This window comes from Cnephaeus nilssonii, assembly GCF_951640355.1.
Source record: "Cnephaeus nilssonii genome assembly, chromosome: 2".
In the NCBI taxonomy this organism is placed as follows: Eukaryota; Metazoa; Chordata; class Mammalia; order Chiroptera; family Vespertilionidae; genus Cnephaeus; species Cnephaeus nilssonii.
In genome coordinates this window covers 106,677,381-106,694,539 of record NC_137073.1, presented here as the reverse complement: position 1 = coordinate 106,694,539, position 17,159 = coordinate 106,677,381, and the positions used below count along the sequence as shown (strand labels likewise).

General features: G+C 40.3%; 1 protein-coding gene across 2 annotated transcripts in view; it reads right to left on the bottom strand.

Moving 5' to 3' along the window:
- C6 (complement C6) overlaps positions 1-16,436 on the bottom strand; it is a 46,744-nt gene extending 30,308 nt beyond the window's left edge. The window contains exons 1-5 of one of the 2 annotated variants that reach the window (XM_079798469.1): positions 16,311-16,436; positions 12,213-12,408; positions 10,661-10,817; positions 9,066-9,210; positions 3,761-3,902 (exon numbers count right to left, since the gene is read on the bottom strand). In XM_079798469.1, coding sequence (XP_079654595.1) covers positions 3,761-3,902; positions 9,066-9,210; positions 10,661-10,817; positions 12,213-12,355 — 587 coding nt within the window. In that variant the 5' untranslated portion in view covers positions 12,356-12,408; positions 16,311-16,436. The remainder of the gene's footprint in view (positions 1-3,760; positions 3,903-9,065; positions 9,211-10,660; positions 10,818-12,212; positions 12,409-16,310) is intronic. The other variant, XM_079798470.1, reaches the window with a different exon arrangement.
- Between the last annotated feature and the right edge of the window lie 723 nt (positions 16,437-17,159).

The window sequence follows — 17,159 nt, the reverse complement described above, 5'->3', positions numbered from 1 at the left end:
CACTACAAGCATCTTTTGTTCTAGTATTTAGTCTTTGACCCCTGATTATAACCCAGGGCTCCTAAATCCCTTGGCATTTCCCGGGTGATAGAGGTGTTTTTTGATTTTTTTCTTGTTTCAATATTTATGTTTCAATTACAGTTGACATACAATATTATATTAGTTTCAGGCATACAACATAGTGATTCAGCATTTATAAAACTTACAAAGTGGTCACCCCAACAATTCTAGTATCTATTAGTGCAGTGTCTTTTTTTTCTAACCGGGTAACTCTTGGTGGTCACCTGGATGGGGACTGGTAACCAAAAAAATCAAACCTTTATTAGAAACTTAGCATTTTCAGCTTCATCTTTCATTCTCCAGAGAGAGGAGAGGGGCTGGGAATGGAGTTAAGGATCAATCATTCCTACATGATGAAGCTTCCCCACAAAAACTCCCCAAAGGATAGGGTTCAGAGTGCTCCCGTTTTGGTGAAAACATGGAGGTGCAGGTAGAGTGGTGCACCCAGACAGGGCATGAGAGCTCAGAGCCCCTTCCCACACACCTTGCTCTACTCATGACACCCAACTGGATATTCATCTGCATCTTTTAAGATGTGCGCTTATAATAAGTTGGTAAACAGTAAGTAGATTGTTTTCCTGGGTTCTGCGAGCCCCTCCAGCAAATTAATCAAACCCAAGGAGTGGGTCAGTGGGAACCTTCAATGTATCAGAAGCATAGGTAAAGTGGCATGGGAAGAAGGGGGCAGTCTTGTGGGACTGAGTCCTTAACCTGTGGCATCGGCACTAAATCCAGGTAGATAGTGTCATAATTGAATTAAATTGTAGGACACCCAACTGGTGTCACAGAGAATTGCTTCAAGGGGGAGAGCGCCCACACATCTGGTGTCAGAAGTGTGAGTGTGGTAGTGGTGTGGGAGTAAAGCAGGTACACAGGAGGAGGGCTGGTACACGAGTTACAGCTCATTGAAGTTGTTAAAAAAAAGGGAGTGGTTCTTATGGCTTCTCATACCCCAATAGCTGTGAGCACCATTTGAGGTGTGCCCTCATTCATATTGGAAGTTCTATCAAAATGGGTACTTGAGGGAGGAAGTATGAGGAGCTGGTCTGGGAAGAAGTTTCCAAACTACTCAGGTTAGCATGACAAACACAGGTGTTTCAGACTCATTCATTTTTGTTTTCTGACTTAAGAGGGATCAGTGAGGAAGAAGGAACTGCTCACCTTAGACTGCCTTATGCTATGTACTTGTAAGTTTGTCACACACAAAGGGCTTAACAAAAGTGGCTCCTAGGTCACGAGGAAGCTCTGAAGAGGGTAGCTGCTTGCTGAGAGCCTGAAGATAGGACTTCCATGGAGGTGACTCCCTCAGGCTCGAGGAACCTTTTATGAGTTAAGTCAACTGTGCAGCCATTTTCAGCCCTATCCTTTCTCCTCCCCTCTGTGGTATTTAAATTACTTTAACTATTCTGGTCTTTCAAATATATCGCGGTTTTTTTATATTGTAGGTTTTGAAAGGAATTTTATCTTATTTGGATTAGTGTGTCATATTTTGTGACTTTTAATATTTATTTTAAAATTATGTATATATGCTTGTACATGCATGTGTGTGTGTGTGTATGCGTGTGTGTGCATTTGTGCCTTGGCTGAACCTGTGAAAAAAATAAACAGCATGATAATATTGCCTGACTCTTGCTTCAGGTTTAAGACCTGATGACTGATGTTAACAATGAAAGAATGTTGTTCCGTCTTGCTAAATTCTTCCTTGGGGAGATGCCATTTAAAAAGAGGTACAGGCATCCAGGAAGCTACTTTTTGTGGGGAGAAATGTGTGAGAGAGGGGGCAGAGATTCTCAGGCCAGCAGAAAGAGATTCCAATAAGCAGCTCTCAAAACTCTCAGTTCTTGGGGAGTGGGAGAGGACTGGCTGTCCTAAGCCAGCAGGTTTTGCTCATTTCTGAGAATCCGTAGGACAGCAGCTGTGCTTGGCAGAGGCCACATAGGCCTTCTGTCAAAGTACACATAGCGTGTGGTCCTCCCCATCTGCACTCTAGATCAAGACCCACTGAGCCAGAGATGAGACTGGAATGTCACCCTTCATCAATCAGAACATTAGAAAACATGATTACTCAGTGGGAGTTTTGGCTGAGGTTTTTCTCCCAGGGAGAGGAAAAATAAAAAGGAAACCATTTCTGCACATTGATAAGAAGATGCTGTTGAAACGCTCTCATTGAAATCAAGTTAGAAATTCTTAGGACAGAACCTCAGAAAAGCCGGTAGTCATTGGACACACCAGTGAGGAAACCGCCGCCGAGAGACGTTCAATAACTTGGCTATGGTGCAGCGAGTTAGTGCAGAACGCGGCCCTGCACCTGGCTCCCTGACTTCCAAGCTAATGGCCGTTCCATTTCACTGCTGTCCTTGAGTCTGGCTCTATAGCTTCTGGTATCCACTCTAATCAAATGAGGTTGTATTTGCAGTGGCTGCTGTTTGTCTTTGATGCCTCAAGGCTTCATATTATGTAAGTCTGGCAGTGTAAGTGAAAACTTAAAAAAAAAAGTCCAGTACAAAGCAATAAAAGTCTATAGCAAACTATTTGCCTTCTGGCCAAAAAAATTGAAGGGAGATTTCTTTATTATGGGAACAGGAGATTATCTGTACTTAGTTTTCTTTTTTTTTTTTAAACTACATATATTTTATTGATATTTTACAGAGAGGAAGGGAGAAGAATAGAGAGTTAGAAACATCAATGAGAGAGAAACACCTATCAGCTGCCTCCTGCACACCTCCCACTGGGGATGTGCCTGCAACCAAGGTACCTGCCCTTGACTGGAATCGAACCTGGGACCTGTCAGTCTGCAGGCCGACACTCTAGCCATTGAGCCAAACCAGTCAGGGCTGTACTGAGTTTTCTTACACTTCCAACTAAGGCTCAGTTCTTCTCTTTCCACTGACTTCACTTACATTTTCTAAAGTTTTCTAAGCCATTGGCTCAGTGTAATGAATTTAGAATCCCTTGCCAAACCTCCAATGACCTCATTACTTGAACACGAACCACCTGTTAATGCAGGTCTGACCTTTGGCTTTTAAACTATACTGGCCTGCCCATGCATCATATAGTTTATGTGAGAAAAGTTTTGGACACCCTAGCCATGCTCATTTAACCTCTAACTCTCTTAACTTTTCCCCACCATTGTTTTTATCACCCCTTTTTCCTATGTTTGGCTAAGCCCTTTCTTCCGGCTTGGTCTCCTATTATTGACTCAGGGCTTGACTATAACCCTTGAAAACTGGTTTTAATTCTCTAGTATTCCAACTTTCAACACAGTCATAGGCATACTCTTCTGATACCCTCATTCTCCATTTGCTCCTGGCATTTCTTAGTGGTTACTCACTCACTCAAGACCTAGCCCCAAAAATCCACCCAGGCACCACCCAGCTTGGTTGGCCTCCCACCAGTTTGCCCTGATCCTCTCCAGAATTGTCAAAAGGATGTATGAGAATGAAAACAAACAAGTATGAAGGGCCCATAACATTGCCTGGTACAAGGTAAATGTGAAAATGCTAAATAATTTCATTCCCTAGGAGTGAGGATCATGGCCACATGCTGCCCGAGTATGGTGGCCAAGTGCCAGAGGCAGGGCTGGTAAAAGTAGAAAGAGGTGAATGAGGAAGCAGACAAGGTGTATCATTACTTCATTGCTGCTTCCAACTCAGTTCTGAGACGCTGTTATTCCCCCAAATGATAAAAAGATGTTACATACCCAGTGCTCATCCTGTTTACATTAGGGATGGGGATGTACTTCCGTGAGCATACAGATTTTTTTCTCCCACAATCCCTTTCATCTGAGTTGTCTCCACAGTCATTTTCTCCATTGCATTCTAATTTGCTGGCAATACAACGACCTATCAAGGAAAGCGAACAACATTGACCACAATTGATTATTTAAGGTATTTATTAATCTGAAACGCTTGTGATTTAAACCTCAAGAAAAAGTTAACAGCAGGTTTTCTAACAAGAACTCATCCAAGATCATGTTTTACTCCTTTAAATTTAAAAAAATTTTCAATTACAGTGATATTTAATATTATATTAGTTTTAGGTATACAGCATAGTGGTTACACATTTATATAATTCACTAAGTACCCACCTAAGTTTTCATTATTTTTTAATAAAGATTTAGGAACATACGGGAATAGAATGATAAACTTGTATTTTCTCCCATTTCTTTTTAGGATTAAAAGATTCACCATAGATTATTTAGTCACCATGGGGCTGATTGGCTTAAATAAGAAAATGAGATCTAGAATCCCATTCCCATTTCAGTAAGCTTTCTACAGAAATCCTGCTCTGTAGCAGAAAATGAATTGTAGGTTTAGAATTTTGTTCTGACTCAGGATAGCAGACTCAAGGTCACTGTTTTATTGTTAAAAACTAATTACACGCGCATGCACACACACACACACACACACACACACACACACACACACACGTAATATGGTAACATGGCTGAATCTCCAAAATTTTATTTGTTGAGCAAACAAAGCCAGACACACAAGAGTGATGCCATGGATTTCTTCATATGATATACAAGAATAAGGAAAGGAAAAAAAAAACTAAAAAAGGAAGAAAAATAAGGATAGGAATTAACTGGAAAGAGGAGAATAGAAACTTCTTCAGGTTTATGGATATTTTCTATATCTTGATTGGGGGTCATGTACATGTATGTATACACTCATCAAAATAAAATTGCACACTTATTAACTGTGTATTTTACACTATGTAATTATTTTACTATACATAATTAGTATATTTTTATTATGTAGTCATATATAACTACATAATATAATTGCTTTACTACATATAATTTATTCAATCTAATTATTTTTGGACAAGTTAAATGCCTAGGTGCTATAGCATTCGGTAGCAGGTTAAATTAGTGAGTTTAGGAAATGGGACAAGCTTCGTGTACTTAAATAATTCCTTTTCCTTTTAAACTTGCTGAATTTCATGAGGATCCTTGTGCATAAGGCATTTCAATTTCTGTAAGCATATATTACAGAAACTGAAATGCCTTATACACAGCCCCTCTCCTGCCCTCACCCTCTTGCCTATAACCAGGGGCACTGGCGTCCTACAGTCTCACTGACAACAATGCATTGTTTTACTCAAGGTTACCTAGTTAACTATTCTAGGTTGTGATCAGCATCTCACCATTGCTATGTGTGACTATTTGGATTCACTGAAATGCTTGGGGAAATTGAGTATTCTGTTGAATACATTTTTTTTTTTATTAATGGAGAGTTTCCCAGAAAGCACTTAGTTTCATCTTGTTTGGTTAATAACTTTCACTAAGGAGGTAGAATGTTAGAAAGTAATTAAGCCCTTCTTTGATTATTCAAAACCCTGTATTATATCTAGACTAACATTATAAAGAATTATGGCTACCCATCCCAGCATCATATAAGAGTGAAAATATAGAGAGAACAGAATTTGTATTAACCCCAGGATATAACCTGACAGATACTCTGGTTTTAAAAGAGCACATTTCTAGTTTTTTATTTGTTTGTTTATTTTTAGGGCAGAACAGAGTAGGTAATTTAGTTTTAAATAGAGATGTTTTTACTAAAGGAAAAACCCCCAAATATTATATTTTTTTAATGTTTTGAACCTGGTACTTACAAATTTGAGCAAAAGCTAATTTTTGATATGGTTACACTAAAAAAAAAATCCTATTTTATTGAACTGAGGTAGGGCTATACATGCAGGATACAGTTCTCATTAGTTGTGAGCAGGGTACCAGATTTATTAGAACACAAGAAATTCTATCCATATGTACTTCTAGGGATATTGGAAAAGACTATTAACAAGGGTAGGGATGAAAGCAATAGGACGTCCCTTGAGTGATGTTTAGGAATGAGTGGCAGGTGCGATATAGCTCTGATGGGACACAGCTAAGTCACATGGTTTCAGGCCACAAAAACTCAATGGAGTAGGAAGCACCAGAGAAGAGATATTGTAAGCCACACACACTGTATATCCTCTACTAAAGAAGGGGTGGGAAAGATGAAGGGCAGTTTGGATAGTGCAGACTTTGCAGAAGTCAGCAATTAGCCAGAACATATACATAATACATATACACTCACACCTGAAGCCATGTAGTCATTTAGAAATTGTACATGTTTTTCCTATGTACTTGAACTGATTTTTGTTATTGCAATGACATATCTATATCTATATCTATATCTATATCTATATCTATATCTATATCTATATCTATATCATCTATATCTATATCTATATCTATTCTATATCTATATCTATATCTATATCTATATCTATATCTATATCTATATCTATATCTATATCTATATCTATATCTATATCTATATCTATATCTATCTATATCTATATCTATCTATAGAGGCCTGATGCACGAAATTCATGCAAGAGTAGGCCTTCCTTCCCCTGGCTGCTGGCACCAGCTTTCCTCTGGCACCCAGGACACAGGCTGGCTTCCCCATGGCCACCTGCAGGCACCCAGGACCCAGGCTGGCTTCCCTCCAGCCCCTGCTTTGTCTGGAAGGATGTTTGGTCTAATTAGCATATTACCCTTTTATTATTATAGATAAAAAGCCTAAGCAACCGTTTGGCCATTTGACCAGTAGCTATGATGTGCACTGACCACCAGGAGGCAGATGCTTAACACACAGGCATGGAAACATGGAACAGACTGATGGATCTCAGAGGAAAGGCAGGAGAGGGAGGGCGGGAAGAGATTAACCAAAGATCTTATATGCATACTAGAGGCCCGGTGCACAGATTTATGCACCAGTGGGTTCCCTTGGCCCGGCCTGAGGGCATCAGGCAGAAACCATGAGTCTAATATCCCCCAAGGGGTCCTGGATTGTGAGAGGGCGCAGGCCAGGCTGAGGGACCCCACCGCTGCCGGGCCTCTACTTATTTTTATAACTAGCTGCAAATTCTTTAGTCTTCTATGCTTAAAATGAGGACTTTGATAGAGGAGTTGGCACAGTACATGAAGGTTAGCCTCATGGGTAATTCTCAAAGACTCATTAAATGAATACACTTAGTCTTGGGGACTCCTGGAGGACTCTGAACAGAAACTATGAGGGAGAAAAGAAAAGAAGGAAGCTCTCTTTAGGATAGACAGTTCTTTGATAACTGAGGGCCAAATATCATCCTAAGTCAGACAAAAGATGATCCATCCAACATTTTATTCTCTTTGAGAGTGACACTAGTGGATGTTTTTAGGAGAGCATAGTAGTATAGCATCTTTGGTAGAATATTTAACCAATAGGCCATGGCATTACCCAATCAAAATGGTTGCCAACCAAATCCATGCCAGGGATTAACCAGTGAATGGCTGAATCTTGGGAAAATCTAGGATTTCCTGTGAAGGAATATGGACAACAGGGCAGGGGGCACTCAGGAAGTAGCTGCTTACTAACCATTGCAGATGCATTTCAATATTTTAGATTTTATCTATGGCTGTGGTCATATTGCTGATGAACTAGTGATCAGCTATGTCTAATACCACTAACTTTCCTGAAATCATTCATTATGAATTGGTGGCCTATAGATGTATTTAAAGACCTCTTAAACTTGTGAATATTTTTGGCCTAAAGACAGTTCTTTGTAATACATTTTATAGAATTTATCATCTATTAAATAAAGGAGTTTTTTCTGGTAATTTGTTATGAAAACTCTCCTTCAAGCTTCATATAATTAAACTTCACTTCAAAATCTTTATCTTAATATTCTGGATATAATGCTTAGATTTTTCTACTATTCCCTCTTTTGTCAATAGCTCACAGGACCTTATTCATATAGGTATGCTGTGTATCTACCTACTCACATACCACCCTCTTATTCCAGGTTTGGGGAGCAGGGCACAGAGGGAAAACCCTGACACCAACATTTCGCCTGACACTTGGAAAAGACTGGCAAAGCTGAAGGCAGGAAGCAAGGATTAAAAGGAGAAAAAGCTTAGGTCCAAGGTCTGGGGTCAATTTTCTATGGAATTTGAAATCGGCTATCTAGTTATAAATACTTTACTTTCCAGTGCATTCCAGAGTACACAGAAATGGTGTAAATTGTATTCATCTGAACTCTAAATTTAACTTCAAATGGACGATTTAGATAAAAGGTCAGTGAACTATGGCCCTTGGACTAAAACTGACCTGCTGCTTGTTTTCATAAATAAAACTTTATTGGAACACAGCCATGCTCATTTGTCTATATAGGTATATCTATGGCAGTTTTGATGCTAAGATTCCAGAGCTGATTAGTTACAACATAGACCTATGACCTGCAAAGCCTAAGATATTTACTATCTGGAATTTTAGTGAAAAAAGTTTGCAGAAATCTGATCTAGACTATTAAAAAATGGTGAGTGTTGAAGAGCTATTAATTATGCAAGACAATACATATATTAAGTAGTATATTCAAGGATTGATTATACCTAGTGAAACTTAACCAAATTTATAAATCTGAATGAGTACTGGGCTTGGAGAGAATGTTACCATTGTTTAAATAATTTTGAGTTGCCTCTTTTGGAATTTCCTTTGGAGGCAATCAATGGACCACCCAGAAAATTTGTCACATCATCTCTAATCATCCCTCTTCCTGACATATCTTAATATTAATAGCCTTGGTGTAATAAACTATATGAAAATCTTTTAAATCTATTGCTCCTTTTCTATTGCTTATTCTGATTATAGATTTGTGCTTATTAATAGTTAACTTTTAAAAGTATTGTCTCCTTCTCTTTCCCTCATCTTCCTTTTTCTTCCTCATGCTTTATAACAGGGCATCAATACTTGATAAGCAAATGAATCAGGTAGGTGGTTAAGATGGTTATAGTTTGAGAGCAATAACTTCACACGTAAATAGCTTGGTAATTGGTAGCATAACCCCTCCGTCTCCCCATACTTAAAATATGGTGGGATTCCTCTATCACAGCATTTACTGGAGTCAATTGGGATGACTCTGTGCTAGTCAAGTCATTTTTAGTGGAGGAGGAACATTTTCCAAAAGTACATTACCACTGTCACAACGGAATTTATTCTTGCAGTCAATCTCTTCGATTTTGCAGAGTTTAGTTGGAATGCATGGTTGAAAATTCACCAGGGGCTCCGTACACTTTTGTCCTCCAAACTGACTGGGGCGCAAAATAGATCTAACCTTAAACTGAAAGAAAAGGAGAGAAGGCTAAGTAACTATGAGGCAGGATTGAAGCCAAAATGTATCTCAGAAATCTAGGTTTCTCAATCACAGTAGTGATTGTTGTTATAGTGGTGCTGCCTGAATTAGCTAATGATTTTTCTTATTCCATAATTGTGTGTCCTTCAGGAAGTCTCTGGGCCCCAGTTTCCTAAAAGGAGGAAGTGGGCAAAAAGGTTTCTAAGACTTGTAACTTTAAAGTCACATGATTCTAAGTTAAATAGAAATTCAATGCACAAATATTTACTGAGTGTCTCCTGAGTGCAGATTCTTCCGGGAAATAATAATAGTCCTTCAATATCTCAAAGATAGGGTGACGTGAGTGATAAATGAGAAAGGATTTGGGGGTTCTTTTGCACAAGGAAGTCACCATGGAAACCAAGGGTGACACATTCTCTACACTTTAAAAGATTTAAAGTATATAGATGTTTTATTGATTTCAGAGAGAGGAAGGGAGAGAGAAAGATAGAAACATCAATCAGCTGCCTCCTGCAAGCCCCCTACTAGGGATTGAGCCTGCAACCTGGGCATATGCCCTGACCCGAAATCAAACTGGCAAACTCCTGAGCATGACATGCATTCAACCAACTGAGACACACTGGCTGGGCTACACTTTAAACAATTTTAAATGGTGAGGAGTAGAACAGAGTCAGGGAAGGACAGAATTATGACAGCATTGAAAAGTACTGACTTTGATATCAGAAAAGTTTGAGTTTAGAATGCAGCTCCTATATCCATTAGTGATGTGTTCTTGAGCAAATTACTTAGCTCCTAATGAGCCACAACTTCCTCATCTGTAACACGGGGAGAAAAGCACAATGTGGTGTGAAGTTTGAATAGGGTGATGCATGGAAAGGACCTAGAACAGTTCAGCTCAGAGAGGGGGAGCTCCACAGATGAGTTTCTTTTTCTTCCCTAACATGTGAATGCTCAGCATCTGTCCTGACGGGTCCACACGGGCAATGTCCTTACAGGAACAAGCTCGTGGAGGGTAAATATTGCAGCGGGAACAGTAAACAAATGGAGGGACTTTCCCATAGGGAGAGGCAATTAAGAGGAAGGGCAAGGAATCAGGCTTCTGGCTAATGTTCCAGATTTCTGTCTGATTTTAAACCTTGGACTGAAATCCTCATTTTCTAGAGCCTGCTTTTGCTCCCTGTGTTCTCAGAGGGCACAGAACTGGGCAGTTGTGACATGAGTACTGGGGCCAGAAGTTCCTTTTGGTGGTCACACAACAGTGAAACTTGTAAAATGAATCCTCTGGCCCTTAAAAATTGCTCAATGAAATGTTTTCCTCAATAGAAAGTGGGAAAGTTTATTTGAAGAAATTCAGCATTTCTGTGATGGTTGAGCCTTTGGGAACCCGAGTCGTTTTATTGTGATTCCGATTTCCCGAATATGTCCACATGTCACCCACCTGCTTTTTGACACAGGGGTCACAGTCTGACCATGGTCCATAATCCCCCAGGAGGCAGTTGATCGGACAAGCTTGCCTGTTACACTCTCTGGTCTCCCAGAAGGTACAAAGCTGCTCACAGGAGTTCTTCCAATAGTATTCATTTTTTATTACTTGCCTGTAATAGTGAGAAAAAAACCTGCTTAGAATGGGTATAATCACAGTGGCTCCAGCCCAATAAGAAAAATATCACTGAGAATTGACTACAGTGAATAGAAGGAAAGAAGGTTTTTATGAAAAATCAGGTACATTGGCATACGTACAGTTCTTACCACTTCATGGAACTCAGGACCAGGTACATCATTTATGGGGCCCAGGGCAGAATAAAAAAGGGCGGAGGAGACTGCTCTTATTAAAAAATTAAGAATTTAAAACAGTGGTGATAGAGCATTAAGTCAAGCATGAAGTCCTTTTAAGTGTTAGGTCACTCACTATGAAGCTGGCCCTGATGGGATTCCTGGAAGAGACTGATTGGGAAAGAAAGGAAAAGAGAAAGTTCCTGAAAATTGCTTAAAAGATCTCAATGTAATAAGTACAGTGATCGAGGTGGAATCAGAGTGGTGTGGCGCCAATCAGTCCAAGAGGAAGTGACAGGAGAGATACATCTTGAAAAGCTCAAGTGAATTCTCCCGGCAACGAAGGGAAGAGCAGGTGGAGGGAAGGGCCGTGCAAAGAGGACAGGTGGAGGAGCCCGTGACACAGGCTTGAGAAGAGCACAGTTGGGAAGAACGGGATTTATTGTTGAACTTTACTAGGTGGACAGTGAGACAGCTACTGAGGGACTCTTCAGTAGAAGAATATTCTAAACAAATCTATTTTTACATACTTGGTGGATGGTTTATTGTGGAAGCCAATTGGTTATTTTTAATGAGACTCACACTATACAAATGTAAAAAAGAGTTTTCCAAAATAAGTTTCTAAAAAGTGTTATCATAGCTGACGCACATTAAACACATGCCTTTCTCCCTCAAGTCATGTGAGCATCTGCAGGGAACAGAAACAACTAGTAGATTTTTTAAAAAACACTGGGACAAGTAGTCTGAATTGGTGAAAAGACTGAATTACTACATGTGAATTACTAAAAACTACCAGTTTTCTGGCTTCTTGTATATGCCAACAATCAGGGTAGCAGCTAGCATCGCTGTGCAGTTGAGCTCCTGTTAGACTGTTTAATGAGCAGAAAATTCTCTGTAATTAACTCACTGGTGGTGAGCAGCTATATGCTGATTGGATAAAAGGCTTGAGTAGCGATTCTAAGTAAATAGTCAACTGAAAATATTGCACAGATTCTTAATTAAATTTCTTTGAAACTCCTCGATATTATGGAGAGAACAAAAGTAGACTTCCATTCAACCTTATGTGGAAAAGACCACAAACTCCTTCCAAGTTCATGCGTTCTTACTTTGAGACATCTTGTTTGGCCCCATTGCTTAGCGTGGCCCTTTTGGATATTGCTAAGGCTGCCCTCGAGGTTTCCCAGGGCACACAGCAGAGCTGCACAGCTCACACCCACCTGGATCTGGTTTGGGTTCCAGTATTGCAGGTTTTGGAGCAGCTGGACCACCCAGTCCATGGGAAATGATCACAGAAGCAGGCGTGGCTCTTGTCAATCAGGGCGCTTAGCAGGATGAACCACAAGACGGGGTGTCTGGCCATGTTCCAAGAGCCTCCAGGCCCTGAAAAGCAGTGATAGCGTGCACCTCAAAGACCTGTCGGGGGCAAACCTTTACAAATCATTCTGTTAGAGACTCAGATATCATCTTAGAAAACCCTGGTGTCTCCCTGTCTCGCTTTAGGCAAGTTAACACATAACTTTACATGTTCACGAGTATAAATCCTATTTCTAAAGATTTTTAAGGTATATATTCCTGTGGTTACAATCCCCAGTAGGAGGAAGTTTCTCTGAATTGTGAGTGGTAGGCTACAAAGCAAAGTATGTAGTATATATTTGTAACCCATTCCCATTCCAAAATGGGAATTCTTGTATAAACTTACCCTTTTCAAAACAACTGCTCATTTTGTGTGGGCAGGACCCTCAAGTACATTTCAGTTTTTCCTACTTTTCTGGATTTGGGGAATGAGTTAGGACCTTTCTGCTGGAAGTTCTATTCAGTTTCCTGACATCCTGGAAACCTGCTAAAGCAAGTCCTCCCCAAGAAAAACCCACAAAAAAATCTCATAGACACAGACAACAGTATGTTAGTTACCAGAGGGAAAGGAGATGGGGGAAGTAGAAGAGAGTAAAGTGGGGATAAATGGTGATGGAAGGAGTCTTGACTTTGGATGGTATAGGATCACCACTCAGTATTAGCTTTTAAAATTAGTAATAATACTTATGAGTGTTACAAATTTCATTGTAGCTATTAGTCATGTATTTTTCAAAACTAGAAGCTCTTTGAATTAAATCAATGATCATGTGAAGATTAAAATATGTTTTGATATTAAATATTCAAAGTGATTTAAACATCAGTTTGTTTTTATTTTTTTTAAAATATATTTTATTGATTTTTTTACAGAAAGGAAGGGAGAGGGATAGAGAGCTAGAAACATCGATGAGAGAGAAACATCGATCAGCCGCCTCCTGCACACCCCCCACAGGGGGATGTGCCTGCAACCAAGGTACATGCCCTTGATCGGAATCGAACCTGGGACCCTTCAGGCCGCAGGCCGATGCTCTATCCACTGAGCCAAACTGGTTTTGGCTGACATCAGTTTGTTTTTAACTCCAATTTTTAAAAATTGTTTTTGTTGATTTCAGAGAGAGGAAGGGAGAAAGATAGATATAAACATCAATGATGAGAGATCAGCTGCCTCCTGTATGCCTCCTACTGGGGATTGAGCCCACAACCTGGTCATGTGCCTGACTAGAAATCAAACCACAACATCCTGGTTCATAGGCTGATGCTCATCCACTGACCCACACCGGCCAGGTTATTTTACATTTCTTAGTTGTGATGAAAGAATACGTCAGTTATAAAAAATGGGGCTCATCATTTTATAAATTTTTGTTCAAGCCAAGAGCTTGAGATCAGATATAAAATGTGTCTCCAATATGTTTAAAATGAGAACATTTCTTCTTAATATATCAGTAAGCTTTTGAACTTTCCTACAAGCTCAGAGAAGAATGCTGGAATAAAAACAATCAAATTCATTGGCATATGACTAAATACGTCCTCCAATTTCAAATGGAATCTGCACACATTTGAGTATCCATTGTGTGCTGCTGGGCTCTGAGTGAGAGACAAAGAAATAGAGTTCACGGTCACTGTCTGGGTACAGTAGACAGAGATTGGAGATGCTTCCCACGATTTTTACCTAAGCTTTTCGTATCTAACTCTTAGGTAAGGGGCTGCAGGCCCAGGATGTCGATGACTAAGCTGGTCCCTGCACTTGCCTGCCGACTTTAGTTCACTGGTAGAGTAGCTCGGCTTTCCTGGTTTTCCTCAGCAGCACAGAACCGGGGACAGTAGGACTAGGGTGGTCAGACAGAAGTTAGGCTGTGATCAGACAGAATGGTGTGAGGCCTACTCATCAGCCCGAGCTCCAGACCTGGTGCCGGGCGGAGGGGCCCATGCGGGGAGGGAAGAGGACGTCTGTAATACTTTCAACAATAAAGATAAATGTTTTAAAATAAATAACTAAAAGGCCCTGGGGAGCTGAGGTTTCTAAACAATATGAAGTTTCCCTGTGTAACCACTTGACAGACCACCACCCCATCCCTATTCCATCCCCAATTTGGGGTCTTCTTACGCAGGACTGCCTCAACAAGGAAAGCTACACACGGGGTGGCTGCTGTTGCTGTTGTTTGTTTATTTTTCTTTTCTTTTTTTTTTAAATAGTTTCAAGCATTTCAAAAAATATTTTATTGATTTTTTTTACTGAGAAGAATAGAGAGTTAGGAACATCGATGAGAGAGAAACATCGATAAGCTGCCTCCTGCACACCCCCCACTGGGGATGTGCCCGCAACCAAGGTACATGCCCTTGACCCTTCAGCCCTCAGGCTGACGCTCTATCCACTGAGCCAAACCAGTTAGGGCATTTGTTTGTTTTTCTTACTGGATTTGGAAGAAATAGATTTCTTCCAGAATAATTCTCTTAACTGTACAGAGGGGGAACTTCTTAGAGCATTTTGTGTGATCAGCGTGTGATTGGGAGAAGCTGAAGTACAAGAGGTTTCCAATTCTCCATCCGCAGCACCCACTATCTCTCTGAACTTCCCAAAGCTGGAAAAGTATAGGTGGATTTCATGTCAGTTCTCATTTACAACTGCACAAAGATAAAAATATTCTTACCTCCTCTTTGGCTGTAACTGTTCTGAAGCAATTTGGAAACTGCTCTAAATTAAGATGGTATGTCAAAGCCTCTTATTTGAGGCCTGGCCGGCAAGCTCAGTGGTTAGAACATTGCCCTATGCACGGCTTGTGGATTCGATTCCCGGTCAAGGTCACCTATCTGGGTTGCAGGTTCGATTCCCACCTCGAGTCAGGGCACATGTGGGAGACCACCAATCGATGAGTCTCTCACATGGGTGAGTCATTCTCTTTCTCCCCCTCCTCCTTCCCTTCCATTCTCTCTAAAAATCAATGAAAAAAAAATCCTCACTCCTTGGATGAGGATTTAAAAAAAAAGAGCTTCTTATTTGAGGAGATGCTCATAAAAGAGCTAATTGGTAGTGTCTCCTTTTATAACATTCTGTTGTTATGCAGAGACATTACTTTATGTTTAAAATATCCTTTTGATTCAAAGAAAGATAATTATTTTACGAATTATTTTTATTCATGGCCCAGCATATAATATCCAATGCTTCCTTATTTGTTAACTTTCAACACCTCTAGGCACTTGGGGGCTATCTAAAATGATGAGGACATTTCACTTACCCATCACCAGACAATGGTCATATAAACACAGAACAAAAGAATGCTCAGGGGCAGGGGAAGACAGTGAGGAAAAACATTCCACTGCAGGACCCTGGGAGAAGGGCAGCGATTCCGCAGGCTTCTCACAACTGGCATCCACGCCTGAACGCTCAAAATCTGCGATCCCATTGCAGCAATGGAAATGGCTTTGTGAGCATTTAAAGAATTTCAGGGTAGTGTGAAGTCCATCTGATTTTGACCTGTTTGCCCTCCCTTGACTGATTTGTCTGTGAGGCAGCTCAGGGCATCTTACCCAACAGGTTCAGAGGATGAGCTAGTTTGCTCTCAAGTGCAGCTTCTTCCTTTCCAGCTTCATGTAAACTTTTAAAATCTCTTATTTCTTGTTTTTCTTTCATCTGTGTGTACCGCAGGGGCTCAAGACATGCTATTACCATCGCCAGTGCAGACCGGGAGCCCAGGCACAAGACTGATCATTCAGCCAAAGGGTATGTTTGCTTTGCTTTTAATCGCAAACCACAAGGTAGTTTCTGGAAGAAAATTTCCTCAAGAAACATGAACCTTTGGTTCTTTTGATATTTTAGCAAAGTAGCTATTGCTTATGTTTTAAAAAGAAAGAGAAATGCCCACAGTCTGAGTTCTGTAATTTTTACACATGAAAGGAGAAGTTTGTTGGAAACATAACCTATAGTGCTGAAATATTAAGATTACAAATAAAACCATTATAGCACTCACCTTTAAACAGAGTTTGTGGTGGCCAGGGATCGAATCTGTAATTGCCCGAGGAGACAATAGGTGCTCACAACAAAAAGGGTTGAAATGGTAACCCAGACAAGCCTTTCCCGCCGAGTGCTAGCCAGCAGGAGGGAATGCCGTCATATCGCGGGGACCGAACTCACCTACAGTGTGTTACACAAACATCCCGTGGAGACTCTGGACTTTGTACATGATTGCTTCAGTCGGCAGTTACCTGGAAACTTAAGAGTGAGATCTCCCACGGGGACTTGAATTTTCAATGGTTTTCCCAGTCAAGGGATATTGCAATAAGTATTGCTACTGCAGAGAAAAGAAATCTCTGACTCTATCTTAAAAACTCTTGAGAATAAATTGCTTAAAATTTCCTTTCCCTTCCCCTTTAGGAATGTTCATTTCACTAAAATATGTATAGATTCTTACTTTTTTATGATTATAGAATATTTGTTGAGGGAGATTTATAAAATATGAAAAAGTGTGAAAAGGAAAATCATTTTTAATAACTAGACAAAGACACTATTAATATTTGAAATAAATACTTCTGGTCATATATAATGTATAAGTGTATTCTCTCTCTATGGAAGTATACACATGAGCATATATATACTATATAATAAAGAGGTAATATGCAAATTAACCATCACTCCAACACAAGATGGCTGCCCCCATGTGGTCAAAGATTGCTGCCCCCATGTGGACACAAGATGGCTGCCACAAGATGGCCGGCAGGGGATGGCAGTTGTGGGCGATCAGGCCAGCAGGGGAGGGCATTTACGGGTGACCGGGCCAGCAGAGGAGGGCAGTTGGGGGCGACCAGGCCTGCAGGGGAGG